Source organism: Oratosquilla oratoria, chromosome 10 (assembly GCF_046742065.1).
Source record: "Oratosquilla oratoria isolate Oo_2021 chromosome 10, ASM4674206v1, whole genome shotgun sequence".
Taxonomy (NCBI): Eukaryota; Metazoa; Arthropoda; class Malacostraca; order Stomatopoda; family Squillidae; genus Oratosquilla; species Oratosquilla oratoria.
This window is the reverse complement of record NC_134786.1, coordinates 64,215,102-64,231,454: the sequence shown is the minus strand read 5'-3', so window position 1 is coordinate 64,231,454 and position 16,353 is coordinate 64,215,102. Positions and strand designations below refer to the sequence as shown.

The window sequence follows — 16,353 nt, the reverse complement described above, 5'->3', positions numbered from 1 at the left end:
TGCATGGGATGATTTTAATATCTACGATGATTAGCGACAACAACGATGACAACAACACATTTTCAGTTCCTGAACAGCTACTGGAAACATTCAAGACAGCGGAACGCCAAATCATATTTTGTAGAACTTCTTGGCGTTGGCGCTGAAGACCTTGTGCATTTCTTCATCCGAGAGCTTTGGTCGAAGGATGGTCGCCAGGATTTCGAGAACCCGCTTGTGGTCGGCTCCTTGCTCCTCGCAAACGGGCCAATCCGATCCGAACATGACTCGGTCGGGTCCGAAGACGGATACAGCATGCTGCGGGGAAAGGCAAAAAGAGTTGTGAAGATTGTTCTGAATCTATCTTAAAACAGAACGTTTAGCTCGTAAGGATAATAGTATTGTTGTTCATGATAAGCTTACAGGAACGTCCGGAGGGGAGGGGAGGGGGGATCAAGGGGGGGGGGGGGTTTAGTTCCCCCCCCCCGGGAAATCCCGGGCGTGTTTGAAACTGCCAGTCGTCATGTATAGTTTCGTTAATTCTTTAATTCATAGAATATCAGGTTATGACTGATGAAAGTCAAAATGTAACTCTTGTAGATAATGTAAATATATGTCTATGCGCCCAATTTGAAATACTTTGATATAACCCTGTACTATTAACCATATATGTATATTCATGCCCCCCAAAAAAAGAAAAGAAAAGAAAAAATCCCGTGGACGCCCCTACAAGCGTGAACTAAAATCCACACTCGTCTATCAAGTCACTTTGTCAAGCCGCCTTGAGGAATGGGCATCTCGTTCAGAATAAAATCATAAATTGTTTAAATCACTAAATTTTCTGTGTAGATCAGATTTCCAATGCCTTTAGGCTCAATCACCTTGGCATAACCTCACCCCCAAGAAATAAATAAACAAATAAATCAAAATAAATGGATGAATAAATAAAAAAGACAAATTCTTTATGGTTTTACACCAATTACGAGCTGCATTTCAGCATCTAAAGAAAATGCATGTTCCATCAACCATCGCAAGAATAAATCCACTTATATATCATTAGTTGTGTGTGTGTGTGTGTGTGTGTGTGTTCTTAGGATATCAATAAAGCACAAGGGTATTTCCAGAACAGTTTGAGTAAATCTAACTTCGTGGTGTGTTTGATAGGATCAAGTTTTACGCCTTTCAGTAGTGGCCCATAGAACTAAAGATCTCAAGATATAGAGAGGAGTGGGTGGTGAGAGACAAAGAAAGAACATAATCTTCTCTCATGTAGGCTTAGTACGCATGCTCCATTCTAACCCTTAACATGCGGCCCTGATCACACTAACGGTTTGAACCGCGGCGGTTCAATAACTGTGTAAGCCAATGATGGCGTTCACACAGAACCGCGCAGTTTTTCTTTGACTATGCGGTACTGCTGCGGTTTCAGGTGCTGTTCAAACCGCTAGTGTGAGCATGGCCTAGAGCAGTATGTCGTTGAAATCATTATGTTGCAATACTAATGTCATGATAAAGTTTATTTTTTGTAGCAATTTAGATAAACTATTACAAGGAAGTGGTGTAACCCCATGAGTGGGCGTAATTTAGGAACTTCTCGATACACTGAGAGGTGGGTGGCGGGAGTAAGGGATTTGCACTTGCCTAACAGGTGTAATGGCTTGTGCATTGCTTCCAACTGCAAACAAAATACTGGAAAGCTATTCCTAGTTGCCCTCCACACCATTTTTCCTCTCATAATTTTGTCCATCATCAGAGGACAAATGCCCCCTCACCTTATTTCTTCCCATTGCATATTTCATGGGTTTTCAACCTCATGTTCGTGGGACTGATGACTAGCTAAATTAACTACTGTTTCACTCTTGCATGTGTAGTATCACTGTACATTGTTTTTTGTGTTAATGCTTAAATTATGAATAAAGTTTTGACAATCTGAATCATTTGATATCCATTGCGGTACCATTGTATATCTAATTAGTATTAATGTATTACCATTCTTTATGCTGTGTCAGGTTAATGGGGGTACAGGTCGATGGTCTAATCAAGGTAAAACGAATACTATAAGGTATGTTGTTGAGCACCCCCCCCCCTCCGCGCACCTCCACCGTGACGTCATAAGAAATCCAGAGGGGAAGAGTGAGAGGTGGAGGGAAAATGTAAACTTTAAAGAAAACCATCTGTATGTATGGTAGACTTTAAAATTACACTATGATGTTCATAGTACTGAAATTACTCAGTATCACTTTCTTATCCTCAAATTATCAGTATCTGAGATATGACCGCCAGAAAAGTTATAAAAATGTTTTCCATGCCACATTAGGTGGATTATATTAATATGACGAGTTATTAGATGGGATGACATGTCAAGCGTGGATTTTATATGTAGACCTTTATCTCCACCAAGCTCAGTTATGTTTTAACCGGATTCTTTAGTCTGTTTATTTGCAATTGAATGAAAATTTCAGGAAATGTTGCTAATAAATAGTTACTTTCAAAATGACGGCTGCATACATATCCAGATGACCGAGTATTGTGTGTGCCACATAATTCAATCCATTTCTTTCTAAGTTCTTTATCTTTGGGTAGTGAAAAGAAATGTGTATTTTTATCACCTTTCAGTCTAACGGCATTGTACTTCTGCACTATACAAAATGTTGGAATTTTTATATGTTATTTGTCTACCTTAGCTACCCCTTTAATCAGAAGATGGAGCTTCGCTTCACACACGGGTGTGTGAGTGACTGACAGCTCTCGACCCGCGGAACCCTGGTCTCGGTATTTCCGTTGACGTCATCATCTACCAGCGAAGTGGAGAGGTTTTCTGGCTCTCCCTCAATCCCCCCCCCCCCCGCTAACGTACCTTGTAGTATTCGTTTTACCTTGGGTCTGATGACTCTGGGTACGTAACGGGAGAAAGGTTGAATCACTTACATAATGTAACTGCAACAATCCAAACGCCACAATAATAAAGTCTCTGTCCCAACATGGAGTTTTATTTATTCATTCATTTATCTATTTATTATTATTACTTTTTTTTTCTTTTTGCTTAAATAACTCACCTCAACGTAAGGAATAAAATCGCTGGCCCTCCAGAACTTGCGTTCAGCCTCGTTGACCAAACCAGACCTGGAAACAAACCAAACGGGTCTCAAGAGTTCGTTAGATGGAAACTGATGATGTCATATTACCCCCTCTTTGGCTGAATATGATGCTGATGATTTTATTACTACGTCGAATCTTTCACGGGAAAGATTTTATCTGCGTCACATCTTCATGTCAACATGCGGACACCACATAATTTATGGAATATACAATGCAATATGCGTAACACAGACACTTGATATACATCACATGCTTAACACGTACATAATACAAGATGGCAACGTACCTGTAGAGACATATCAAATTATGCTCAAATTATAAAGTACAAACACGCTGCGCAGAAAAACGCCCCCAGCGTATGAGCATAACAAACACACGGTACTTATTACTAAATTTATTATTGTTATTATTATTATTATTATTATTATTATTATTATTATTATTATTATTATTATCATTATTATCATTATAACTATCGTTATCATTATAATTATTATTATTACTACTTCTAATATTATTATTATCATAAATTTATTTGATTGATTACTTTTTTTACGAAACACAAATATGACTTGGGAAATCTTACAGTTTGCAGTACAGGTTCGGGCAGCGGGCCATAGCTTCGAGTCGGTTCTTCCAGGGATCAATGAGACCCTCCTTGATCATCGGCTTGGCCAAATGGTCAACTACCATTCGAACCTCTGGGACGGCTTTTGCGGCAACCAAGGCAGCTTCCATGATAGGTGGTCTGCCCAAGAAGAAGAGGCATTGTGGGAGAACGAAAATTGCAGTCGTGTATTGTTCAAAAAATACATATTTCAAGACTAGAAATATATATATATATATATATATATATATATATATATATATGTATATATATATGTATGTATATATATATATGTATATATATATATGTATATATATACATATATATATATATATATATATATATATATACACACAAATATATAAGAAAAGTTGCGCTCTACTTATATCTCTCTTGATAGCCTAGTTGGTAAGTTACTTCGGCACTTATCATGTGGATGCTGGGTTCGAGTCCTTGGCAGTACCGCATTTAAATTTCTGGATTTCGGCCTTTGGTGGTTTAGAATTAAAGTGCACTGTGGTTGTTAAAATGTATCTCTAATCACTGGGACCCATTCAGTGTTGTACAAATATATATATAAGAACATAAGAAATAAAGGAGACTGCAAAAGACCATAAGGCCTACACTAGGCAACTCCGTATCCATCACCACCTGTCATCCCCATCCATAAAGTTGTCTAATCGTTTTTTAAAACAACTGATAGTTTCAGCGCTTACTACATGGTTACTAAGTTTATTCCATTCATCGACCACCCTATTAGTAAACCAATTCTTGCCTATTTCCTTCTTAAATCTAAATTTGTCCAGTTTATACCCATTACTGCGAGTCCTGCCCTGTTGTTTTATAATGATGACCTTGTTTGCATCACCCTTGTTAAAGCCTTTGATCCACTTGAACACTTCTATTAGATCACCCCGCACTCTGCGTCTTTCCAGAGAGTGTAAGTTTAGGTGCCTAAGCCTCTCTTCGTAAGGCAAATTTCCGAGTCCTTGTATCATTTTGGTCATTCTTCTCTGTACTGATTCTAGTGAATTTACGTCCATTCTGTAGGACGGAGACCAAAACTGTACCGCATAGTCAAGGATGGGTCTAACTATCGCTAGATAGAGTTTAATAATTACCTCTGCACTTCTATTCGTTACCGTCCTAGCAATGAAGCCTAATGCACTGTTAGCTTTATTTCTGGCGCTAATACACTGCTTCCTGGTTTTAAGGTCCGGACTCACCAGAACTCCCAAGTCCCTCTCGCACTCAGATTTTTCTAAAAACGTGTTATCTAAGTTGTATCTATTTTCGGGGTTGTGTAGCCCTACGTTTAACACGCTACACTTAGAGATATTGAAGTTCATTTGCCATTTCACCGACCATGTTAACAGCTTATACAGGTCATCCTGCAGAATCTGGGCGTCATCTCCTGACCTAATTAGGCGTCCTATTTTAGTGTCGTCCGCAAACTTACTAACATCACTATTTAACCCTTCGTCTAAGTCGTTTGTATACATAATGAACAACAAGGGACCTAAAACCGAGCCCTGGGGGACCCCGCTAGTAACATTGCCCCACCTAGATTTTATTCCATTTATGGTGACCCGCTGTTTTCTGTTACTAATCCAAGCTCTAATCCATTCTAACACTTTTCCTCCTATGCCATGGGCTTTGATTTTATTTAGTAGTCTCTGGTGTGGCACTTTGTCGAACGCTTTGCTAAAGTCAAGGTAAATAACATCGTAATTTTCATTGTTGTCTGCCGCCTTATATACCTTAGTGTAAAAGGATAGAAGATTAGTCACACATGACTTACCCTTGGAGAAACCATGCTGTGAAACACGAATTAATTTATGCCCTTATATATATATATATATATATATATATATATATATATAATATATATATATATATATATATATATATATATATATATATATATATATATATATATATATATATATCGCCCATCCAAAAGAGGTGGTATGGGAAAAAGAGAAAGTTCCTACAAAGGACCAAGAAAACGAGACGATACTCGAACGCACCTGAGGAGGAGATCGAAGGTAAGATCATGCTTGGCCAGCACCCTAAGTCCTTGAATGAACTCGGGCGAAGTCAAGTACTTCTTGGCCTCTGGGATCACGTAAAACTCCAAAATGAAGCGAACTCCAACAAGCTGCGGACATTCCTTCTTGAGGGCCACCAGTTCCTCCTCAAACTATCTCGAAAAAAGACAAATGCAATGCGTTACTGGGTTGCTAGTTCTGCTAGACCTAAAGTATTGAGAACTTAGAAGTATTTCTTTTACCACTTACACCAGACTTAAACCTAAAGTTTAACTAAATTAATGAATATCCTTTGTTCACTATTAAGGAGTCAAAAAAAGAGATCTAACAGGTTAAGTCTGTAATTTACTTCTTATAAAGGATTACAACGGAAGAGTATACCGACAGGAGACCTTTTGGTCCATAACTAGGTCCCGATACTTCATCCCATATGGGAATCTCTCATTCTTTGAAACGCTCCAGATGATCTAAGATGTCTACCAAGAACGAGGTGAGTTTTGTGTCTGTCAAGGTAGGGTTACACTAGTCGACGAAAAGCTTGAAGCTCAACTTTAGCATTCGTTCATCCTATGATATGGGGTTTCACGTAAGCCCAGCCTTACCGTGTAGAGAAATTCCCACCAATCACGTAAACGGAGCTATAGCAAGCCCCACCCTCTATCCAGAACAAGGAACTCTAATTGACAGAGCCAATGCATCTGCCACTTTCTCAAATATCTTATCCTAAATAACTTTGAACGACTTGCGATCTCTCTATAAATGCATTTTTGACAATGTTTGCATTTCTTATACACACAAACACACACACATAGATTATCGAGCACTAGGCAGAAGACATTTGTCATCCATAGAAAATTATAATTGAAGGGCAGACTCAGTGAAAGAGATAATATTATCATTATTTCTTAATATAGTCGGGATGCTTCACATCCCAAAGCGCCTCTAGTGGTCGTATGTTCTCTATTAGAACACGGATATCTTCAATATTCCACTCCATCACGGCAAAAAGTGTAGATACCAAGCAAATAGTGAGAAGAATTTTCACGCGCGCGCAAAAAAAAAAAAAAAAAAAATGCAATGTTTACATACAGCATTAGTCGAGTGATTATTCCCACAATATACATTACACAACATCTATTTTCTATTTCAAGATAATCTTATGCTATTGAATAATTGATCTCTTTTTACTAAATAGGTTGTATATATATATATATATATATATATATATATATATAAATATGTCGTAAATATGAATACTATTAACATATATTTTCGCTTTCTTTCCCTGTTGTAGTCCACATCTCTTCCGAGGTGTGAACTACAACGGTATTGTGTTGAGCATCCCTAGGATTGGATTCCAACCCAAATCCTTCAGCGTTGGATGAAAGCCATCCTTAGGCTCGGAATCCAACCCATCCGTTGACTAGGATAACCGTACCTTCAGTCAATCAGTCCGTTGCCCTTGGTTTCTCTTGTAGAAGACCCGCGTCCTTCAAGTAACCGGCAACAGCCTCTGGACGGGACCATAAGTCACTCAGGGAAGATATATTGTGTTGTTGTCTGGGGATTGTTAATGTAGGGCATTGTCGTATGAGGTGATCTATGTCTTCTGCGTGGTGGTTGCATCTAGGGTAGTTTGAATCTGCGGTCAGGCCTATTCTGTGTTTTGTGTCGTAAGGGTCTGTTTACCATGTATCAGCATTCCATTCTCGACTTTAAACACACTTTTCTAAGTCAACCCTTACCTTTCGTGATGACGGGTCAAGCCCTGCTATAATGCCCTTGATGAAGGGAAATTCCTTAGCCAGGCCCGCAACCCAACCTGCAGAGGAAGAAATACGATCACCGCTTGTGAAGGTAGAGCTACGGTTACACTCCAACCTTGGACGAAATCCAATTGAATCATTGGAATCTGCCAGAAGAAGCGTAGCTGCGGACGAAGCCATTATCTTTGTCCCATATGCTTTGTGGGCTGTTGGGAGCAGGTAACATTCGGGATTTGAACCCACACTAAGCGAATGTGAGACCGCTAGTGATGGGATGGAAGTGGAAAGTCTGATGTGTAGTCATCTGGGCGTCAGTTACGGTGGATAGTGGGCAGATGAGGAAAAGTTAACTTAAACCACTGAGGATTAAACATATGTAAATACATATACCAAAAGGCCTTCCCACCCTGATAAGGAAAGTAGCCAGGCAGGGCAAGCACCTTACCTTTACCCATCCCACACCTACTTGTTTTCCTTTTTACCTTAATTCTTATATAAAGTCGACTTCTGAAGGTTGCTTACCTCTCCTGCCTTATTTCGCTGAAACTCACAGACATTCAAAGCGAAAATGTATGAAGACAGTATAGGTAACAGATGACACACTATGTCAGTAGTTAAGTGAATAAGGACGTAGGAATTGGGGGAGACTGCAAGAGACCATAAAGCCTACACTAGGGAGTTCCATGTCAGCACTCAGTACGTGGTTACTAAGTCTAATCCATTCGATAACCTCTCTATTGGTAAACAGGTCCTTGCCTATTTCCTTTAGTAATGTGTACAGCCGGATTCCAAAGTTCATCCAGTCTTGTGATATTCTTATCTGATAAAGGGAGACATCGCAATAAATTAGCTTATTTTTGCAGTAAACTAATTCCGTACGCCAAACTTTAGACCCTGTTCACACTAGCGGTTTGAACCACGCGGAAACCGCGGCGGTACCGCAAAGTCAAAGAAAAAAATGTGTGGTTAAGTGTGAACGCCTCTACTGACTTACAATGTAAGTGAACTGCTGCGGTTGAAACCGCTAGTGTGAATAGGACCGTACTCTGAATATGATCACCGTACATTCTACTTTTCATTGTTTTTTTTTCTGAGACTCTTTATAAATATGTAGATTAAAAACACATACATGCAATACTTAAACCTCTATTAGTATATAGGGATAACACGTAGTAATGGATATGGATTGGATAGATTAAGGAAATAGAAAAAAAAAAATATTTACCAACAGAGTGGTTAATAAATGTAAAAGATTCAGTAACCAAGTAGTGAGTACTGAAACTATTGTTTTAAGATAAGATTAGATAAATTTATGGATAGGAATGATAGGCGGTAATGACCATGAAACTACCAAGTGTAGACCTCATGGTCTCTTGCAGTTTCCCCTTATTCTTATGTTCTCACTATTGTCAAACATTAGGTCCCGTAAAAAAAAAAAAGAAAAAAAAAAAAAAAAAAAAAGAGGTCAAGTGTAGCTAAATATTAGGTTGGATTGATCAAAATTGATCACCCGGGGTTACATTGTATCAACATGTATGGACCAGGAATTACCAATTTCAATTCTGAAGTTCTTTCGCTCTTGGGCCATACGCCACCGAGTACGTTTGTTATCATTATTGTTATTACAATTATTATTATTATTATCATAATATTATTATCATCATTTTCATTATTATTATTACTACTACTATTATCATTATCATTGTTACTATCATCAATATTATTTTGGTGGGGCAATGCGTACGTTAAGATCAAAGTATTTTCCTTTGTTGACAGTGCCTAATGGCCTCTCTGTCTGGCACCCTTTACCAAACATTTTCTCGTGCACTTTTCTTCGTCGCTTTCCTTGATTCTTCCGTTTCCAAACAGTACTTCTTGCGGCCGTGAAATACGTACGAAAATTAAATAACTTTATCACATTTCGGATGGGGTGAAGACGACTTTGAATAAAATGGGAACGTCAGTTGAGTGAGGAAGGAAGAAGGCAAGAGATAGGCGTGAGCGGAGAATGGTTGTGAATGGACTATAAATTGACGCGGTCTGAAGGAATTTCTCGTCTTTTCTATTTTTGCATGAGGTGACGAGGATGGTCGCCGTGTAAGTGAATCGGCCATGCAGTGGATGTGCTGTGCCTTGCTGTATTGTTTCTGACCCAAGTAGTGAGCTGTGGAGAAGGATGACTCTTCATCCACAGGAAGCTAAAATGAGAGAAAAATAAATGGGTGAGGGATGAGTGAGGATGGAGTAAGGATGGATGCGCTACATCACCTAAGCGAGATGCTGTAATGTCTGCAATTTATCATTTATTTATTTATTTATTTGTTTGTTATCAATTGTCTGTGTTTATTACTATTTCCTTTATCATTTATTATCATTTATCTGTCAATTTGTTATTATTTACTATCTACCTTTTTTGTTTATCATTTAACTTTACCTATTTATTTATTTATCATCATTTTTTTTTTTTTTTGCATTCGACCTAGTTATGGACCAAAAGGTCTCCTGTCGGCATGCTCCTTTGTAATCCTTTGTAAGGAGGAAGAAACTTCTTGATATTGACAGATATTGTGTTAGACCAAAGACTCGGGATGAAGAATCGGATAAACTATCATACGAATCGTTTTGATACACACTGGTGATCATATTATCAAATTTAATTTTAATTCGTATTCAAATGTAAAAACAATGTGTGTGTGTGTGATTCACCTTTGGTCTTTGGATCACGTGTTGGACTCGTGATCGACAGCTATTTCCCTCTCGGAAGAGAGCTCAGAGATCGTATGACCGATCTATGGGTAATGCTATGACCTTACACGCACACACACACCGAACTCCTCGTCCACAAGAGTTGGAGTATCTACTCGAAGCGCAGCGATACCGAAATTATTTTCAACCCTGGGTAGGATTCGAACCCGGACCACCGTAGTGACAGTCTGGGACTCTTCCAACCGCGCCACCGAGTGTGTGTGTGTATGTGTGTTCTTATCGTATGCAGTTGGCAGTTCCCTACGAGTCTATCAAAGTCTATCAAAAGAAACACCGTGTAAGAACGGAACTTTTATTAATTCGACATTTGGTTTTATCAAGTACACGATAAACGAAACGTCATGCTAATAAAGGTTCCATCCTCACACACTATTTCTTTTGGTATCTGCTCATTCAAACGACTTTAATTAAAATACCTATCTCCAACCTTTTTTTCGAACCCTTCCCTTGTTAAGACACACCCAGACATTCTCTTGCTTTGCGTCTTAAACGTTTTGGCAGGGTCAATACCAGGAATTGCGGGGCCCAGTGAGAAAATGGATAGCAGTGCCTCAACGCTACGAAAATTTGATATCGATATTCTATTTCTATGTAGTATGCCAGTCTTGCCAAATATTTTTGGCTAGGTAGACAAAGCCAGTAGTTTAATCGAAAACATGTTTCCTAAAAATTGAGATAACACGATCAATATAAGTATAAAGATAAAAAAAAATGAAATAAAAAATATCTCTAAATTGCCTCGGTCATGGTGGTGTTTTGGTAACACCCCGTAAGGGTATTTTTATGATGCACCAGGATGATGCAAGTAAGACATATTGTGAATTTTCAACTACTGCGATGGCAGGAAACAACACTGCTAAGCAGCGAAGATGGAGGCACATGTGGAAGTGGTTAACAACCACCAAGGGTGTGTCCAAGAAGGATTTTAAAGAGGACAAAGCGTTAGCGGCCAGACTTAGAGACGAGTATAGTAAAAAGAATCCCTGGTTTGTATACAGACGTCAAAATGTTTAACGTGAAAGCGTTTATACAGGAGTTCCAAAGGTGATTGCTTTCAAGGCAACCCTAGAGAACGATAAAGAATTTGAATATGACGACGCCATGTTTGACGGGTTGGGGTGTTCCGATGAAGCCATATCCGACAGCGACTCAGAGGCGTTCATGCGACATTACTTCTCAGGGTACAAGAATTTCGTTAAACATGGCGCAAAATCCGATCACAGGAACTTTCAGATGCATTTCCTAGACAGGCTATACAGGGCGTAAAAAAGAACCACTGTTCGCAACAAATACGCTGTTGGAAGTGTAAAGACTGCTATTAAGCGTAAGAGTGAGGTGAAAAAGGAAGCTGTTTCGCGTGCCGCTCTCGGACCAGCAGAGGACAGCCGGAGCACCATGAAGACAAAGAAACAGGCAGCGGAAGAGAAAAGGCTTCTAAAACGCGCTATCCGTGAGAAGAAACGGCTGGCTAATGAAGAAAAGGCAAAGAAAAAGAAACAGAAGACAGAGAAAAGGGCAGAAAAGGAGAGACTGAAACAAGAGTACAGGCGTAGTGTGAAAAGTAAGAGAAGGGTAGCAACCGCAATCAAGCTAGGGAAGGAGTCTGAATTGGACGAGAATGACACAAGACAAGAATGACACAAGGTGAGATTAGAGGGGTTAGGGGCGTTAAGCATCGCAGTAAAGGCGAGAAGAACACCTCCGTTTCTGACTTAGTTGGGGGTCTAAGAGAAACAGATGGCAAGGTGACGGCTCATCGGCTAAAGTCAATAGGAGAACACAGATGCAAGATGTGCCAGGCTCTTCTGTGGAAGAAAGAGAACCCTTACATTTGTTGCTCTGACGGGCAAGTTGATGTGAAAGAACTGTCAACTATAAAGAGCGGTTAGCTAAAGTCACTGTTCGACGGGTCGTCTGAGCTATCTAAAAGGTTCCTCGACAACATCGCCGGGTTCAATTTGATGTTCTCATTAACGTCGTTCTCAACCTCCGATAAGCTGGAGAATGCAGCAGAGAAATGTATGTGTTACAAGATCAAGGGTATGGTGTACCACAAGGTGGGCACACTAAAGCCTGATAGGATGTTACGAGAAGGCATGCACCCTAAGGATTTGCTAACAGAGTGTAAAGAAGAGGACAAACGTATGGTTAGCGACGTGGACGAGTTATTCAAACCCGTAACGAATAAACCTTTGTCGGTTACAAATGACGGGTTCTTAGACCTTTACTTTTACCATAGCCGTGATCAGCAATTGGGTTAAGAAAGGGGCGGAGCCCCAGGGCGTGAAGCGCCGTAGTTCAACCAACCTGGCGTAGCCAGGTGCGGCGAAGCCGCTGCTTGTTAAGGACAATAAATTCATGAGTTCACTGACAAATCCCTCAGTTGATAAGGGCTACAGCATTTTATTTCTTTAACAGTTTAAACGAAGTCCATCACACTGTTCTCTGCTCAAGACTGCAGAGTCCTCTTGAAGCGCGGGGCCCAATTTGATCAAATCGGTCAAATAAGCTTAAAACCGGACCTGGTCTAGGCTAACAACACTTACGTGTCTCTTCCGGAGAATTGTTGAGGCACTGGACGTAGATGACCTCCTTGACCGGTCCTTTCTCGATCTGACGCTTGAGGTCTTCGGCATTGAAGTCCTTGTAGATGGCCATGTCTGGGGTGGGCCAATCATACTTGAAACGTTTTAGGTTCCATAAGTCTGCAGAAGAAAAAGAGCGATCATTAGGCATGCAAAGGCATCTCATTGATTTTTTTGATTTTTTATTAATTTATCTTATTTTTTATTTGTTTGCTGGGCTGGCTAAACGAGTTAGAGCGTCGCTGCTTGTGGCGGAAGTTGAGGTGACGGCATTTCGGATCCTGCCGCCAACGAGTTGGACCTAGAGCATGGTTCATTAGATTCCATGGCTTCAAAGTCCTTTGTAAGGAGTACCGTCCTAGCCTCCTAATAGAGGGAGTTTGCGACGTTAAGCCGATTTTTCATTTATTTACTTATTTACGACATGGTCACCCCTTCTTACAAGGGGCTATGACGGTGTTTTCTTACGATTTTTCTTTTAGGAGAACTTAATATAGCCTATCCTTCCTATGATCTCCATTGCTATACACGCTGTCATATACAGGATTGGAACCATCAGCATCCTCGACCTACACCTACAAGTAACAGCGAGCAACTCGAAGAATTATAGTGTCAATTATAACATAAGTCTTAATGAATGAACAGGATGGACAGCAGGCATGGTATGTCCTACGTATGTCAACACGTTTCAAGCTTTTAATTCGTTAGTAGGAATCCTGATGCTGAGTAAGAATTTGTTTTTATTTATTTCTATTGTTATTTCTGTTATTTTTATTACGTAATATTGACGCGACGGCATTGTTATTCCGAAGCTGAGTAGGAATTCGTTTTTTTTCATTACGTAAAATTGACGCAACGGCTGAAGCGTCAACAGAACCACATAAGATCTTACCACTCCTGGCTCACGACATAAACATCCCGTTGTATGCAATGTATCTTGTTCTCATTCAGCAGTTTACCGAGAGGCAAAGCCTTCCAAGAATCTCTATCATATATGATGTATATAAATCTAGATTATCTTATTGGACACGAAATGCTGGATATTACGATCTGCTTGATGATATTTGATGTGGCTAGTGGATACGGCTATGACGCTGCATATCCTCAAAACCGTAAAATATCGTACATTATCTTTAGTACAACCACATGTGTTATTTATTTATTTCTATTTGTTTATTAAACTCTACTACGAGTCAAAGAACGATAAAGTCATGACCGGAAATGATATCACTGGTGAATATAGCGGCAGCGAAGAGAAGCAATGACACCAAAGACACACAAAACGTAATAACAATAAATAAGTAAACAATAAAGAGAGAGAGGGGGGAGAGAGAGAGAGAGAGAGAGGAAGAGAGAAAGAGACAGAGAGAGAGAGAGAGAGAGAGAGAGAGAGAGAGAGAGAGAGAGAGAGAGAGAGAGAGAGAGAGAGAGGGAGAGAGAGATGGAAAGAGAGAGCGAGAGCGAGAGAGAGAGAGAGAGAGCGGGTTTCCTTCGGCTGAATGTCCTAGCAGAAATAAGACAATCTACTTAGAAAGACAACCCACCCACCTCCACGATGAATCTGCCGAAATAGACATGAGCTTTCTGTAGGTGGACGAATAGATCCGTGTCAGCAAAGGTCCTTGGACCATTCTATAGACATCTTCACAGAGAAACGTTAGGTTGCTGTCTGTACCGTGTAAGAAGGAAAGTGATTCTACGTTGACTGTTAAGAGGAAGATGGGAACAGTCGCCGATTGTCAGTTCTCCTTATGTGAGAAAATGGAGGAAAGAGTGGAAGCTGATACAGATCTTGGGCCTGGTTCAGAAAGAGACCGAGTGTCAGCACCTCTGGATAGAAGTGTGGATGTTATTGGGACTTGAGGACAAATGGTGGGGAGATGTCCTATCAGACGTCCTCGACGTCAGCCTCGGAGAACCATATATAGATTATTCAGGTGAATAAACTTGCTTGGTAACAGTCACCAGCAATATGCAAGACAGGACACCCAGGAATGATACTGGTAGGCAAAGGAATGGTCAGGGTTGAAATAGGTTTAGCAGTGTTCCCAACATCTTCAGCATGATATGCTTCACATTTGTTCCGAGAAGCGCCACCATGGTCTTGGGTCACATGTTGGATTCGTGATCGACTGCTATTACCCTCTTGAATGAAAGCTCAGAGCTCATATCGATATATGGGTAATGCTGTGCCATCACACACACACGCACACATACAACTCCTTGCCCACGAGAGTTGGAGTACCAGTTCGTAGTGTAGCGAACTCGGACAGCATGATTTTATTTGAGACGTCTTTGTGGCCCTTCAGCCACAAAGAGGCTTCAAGCGACAGCCAGAATGAAATGTTGGTCAAGAGTTGTTGCATCTTGTGTTGACGTCTTCGTGGGAGAAATGGCCCCAGTTGTTGGCAAGCTGTCACACACACACAGACAACCGTGGGACAATAAGGGCTGCATTCGTTTGTTTGGCATGCTGCCACCTGGGAAGACTATTTTTTCATGGCGTTTATTACAGTAACAAGAACAACAACACAACACTATAATTTACCTCCCCACTCCTCCACTCCCTACTATATGTGACCCTAAACAATTAAAATTCTGATGATTATGATACAATAACATTGATAATGATATTCGGGTTAATGTCGCGAACTCCTCCCCCCCCCCAACCCATCAGGAGGCTAGGACGGTGCCCCTAACAAAGGGCTTTGTAGCGTGGAATTTAATGAACCGTGCCCTTGGTGCAACTCGCTGGCGGCAGGGTTCTAACTGCCGTCCTTTCGACCTCTGCCGCAGGTTTCGACACTCTAACCCGCTCGGCTAGCGAGCATCTAATAGTATTAATAACAATGGTAATAATTCCTTCTCGTATAACAAAACGCCCTTGGGTGAGTCAAGGTATAAACCTGCCCTTCACCTTCAGAAGCAATGCAGCAAGACACAGCACATCCATAGCAAGGCAAGACATCCCAAACTGGTTTAGCGTCACTTCTTTATTACATGGCGGCCCTTCCGGCTCATCTCCTCTTTAATTTACAAAACAAGAAGTCCTTTCTGGCCGCATCAAATGTTAATCCATTTACAATACCCCATGCACACCTACTTCTTTCCGTCTCCCTTCCCTGCTCGACAGATATTCATCTTGTACCTATGCCACACTTCATTCCGACGCTTTTCATTCCCCACACATTTAATTGCTTCCTTTGCACTACAATTAACCTCCACCCTAACTCTTCCATTCCCTGTCACAAGCTCAGCTTCTCACGTAAAATCTTTTGACCAGTCTCAACACACTTTTATCCTATATATCCGAAACACATCCCACAACGTCTTTGTCAGCCCTGCCATACGGCTCAAAAAAAAAAAAAAAAAAAAAAATCCTTATCTTTTGCCATAATTTCCGTGTATATCTACCTTACTACGAAAACTTTGTTTGCGTACCCTCTTTCCTAAAATACACTTTACCAACTACAAATACCCCCTTTTCCTTCGCATAGTGG

At 40.4% G+C, this 16,353-nt stretch overlaps 1 protein-coding gene across 1 annotated transcript in view; it reads right to left on the bottom strand.

Annotated features, from left to right (window-relative positions):
• LOC143029279 (L-fucono-1,5-lactonase-like) overlaps positions 1 to 16,353 on the bottom strand; it is a 22,334-nt gene continuing 5,981 nt past the window's right edge. The window contains exons 2-7 of the mRNA XM_076192008.1: positions 12,815 to 12,973; positions 7,482 to 7,558; positions 5,716 to 5,888; positions 3,665 to 3,826; positions 3,036 to 3,102; positions 1 to 297 (exon numbers count right to left, since the gene is read on the bottom strand). Of these exons, the coding sequence (XP_076048123.1) occupies positions 112 to 297; positions 3,036 to 3,102; positions 3,665 to 3,826; positions 5,716 to 5,888; positions 7,482 to 7,558; positions 12,815 to 12,973 (824 nt within the window). The 3' untranslated portion in view covers positions 1 to 111. The remainder of the gene's footprint in view (positions 298 to 3,035; positions 3,103 to 3,664; positions 3,827 to 5,715; positions 5,889 to 7,481; positions 7,559 to 12,814; positions 12,974 to 16,353) is intronic.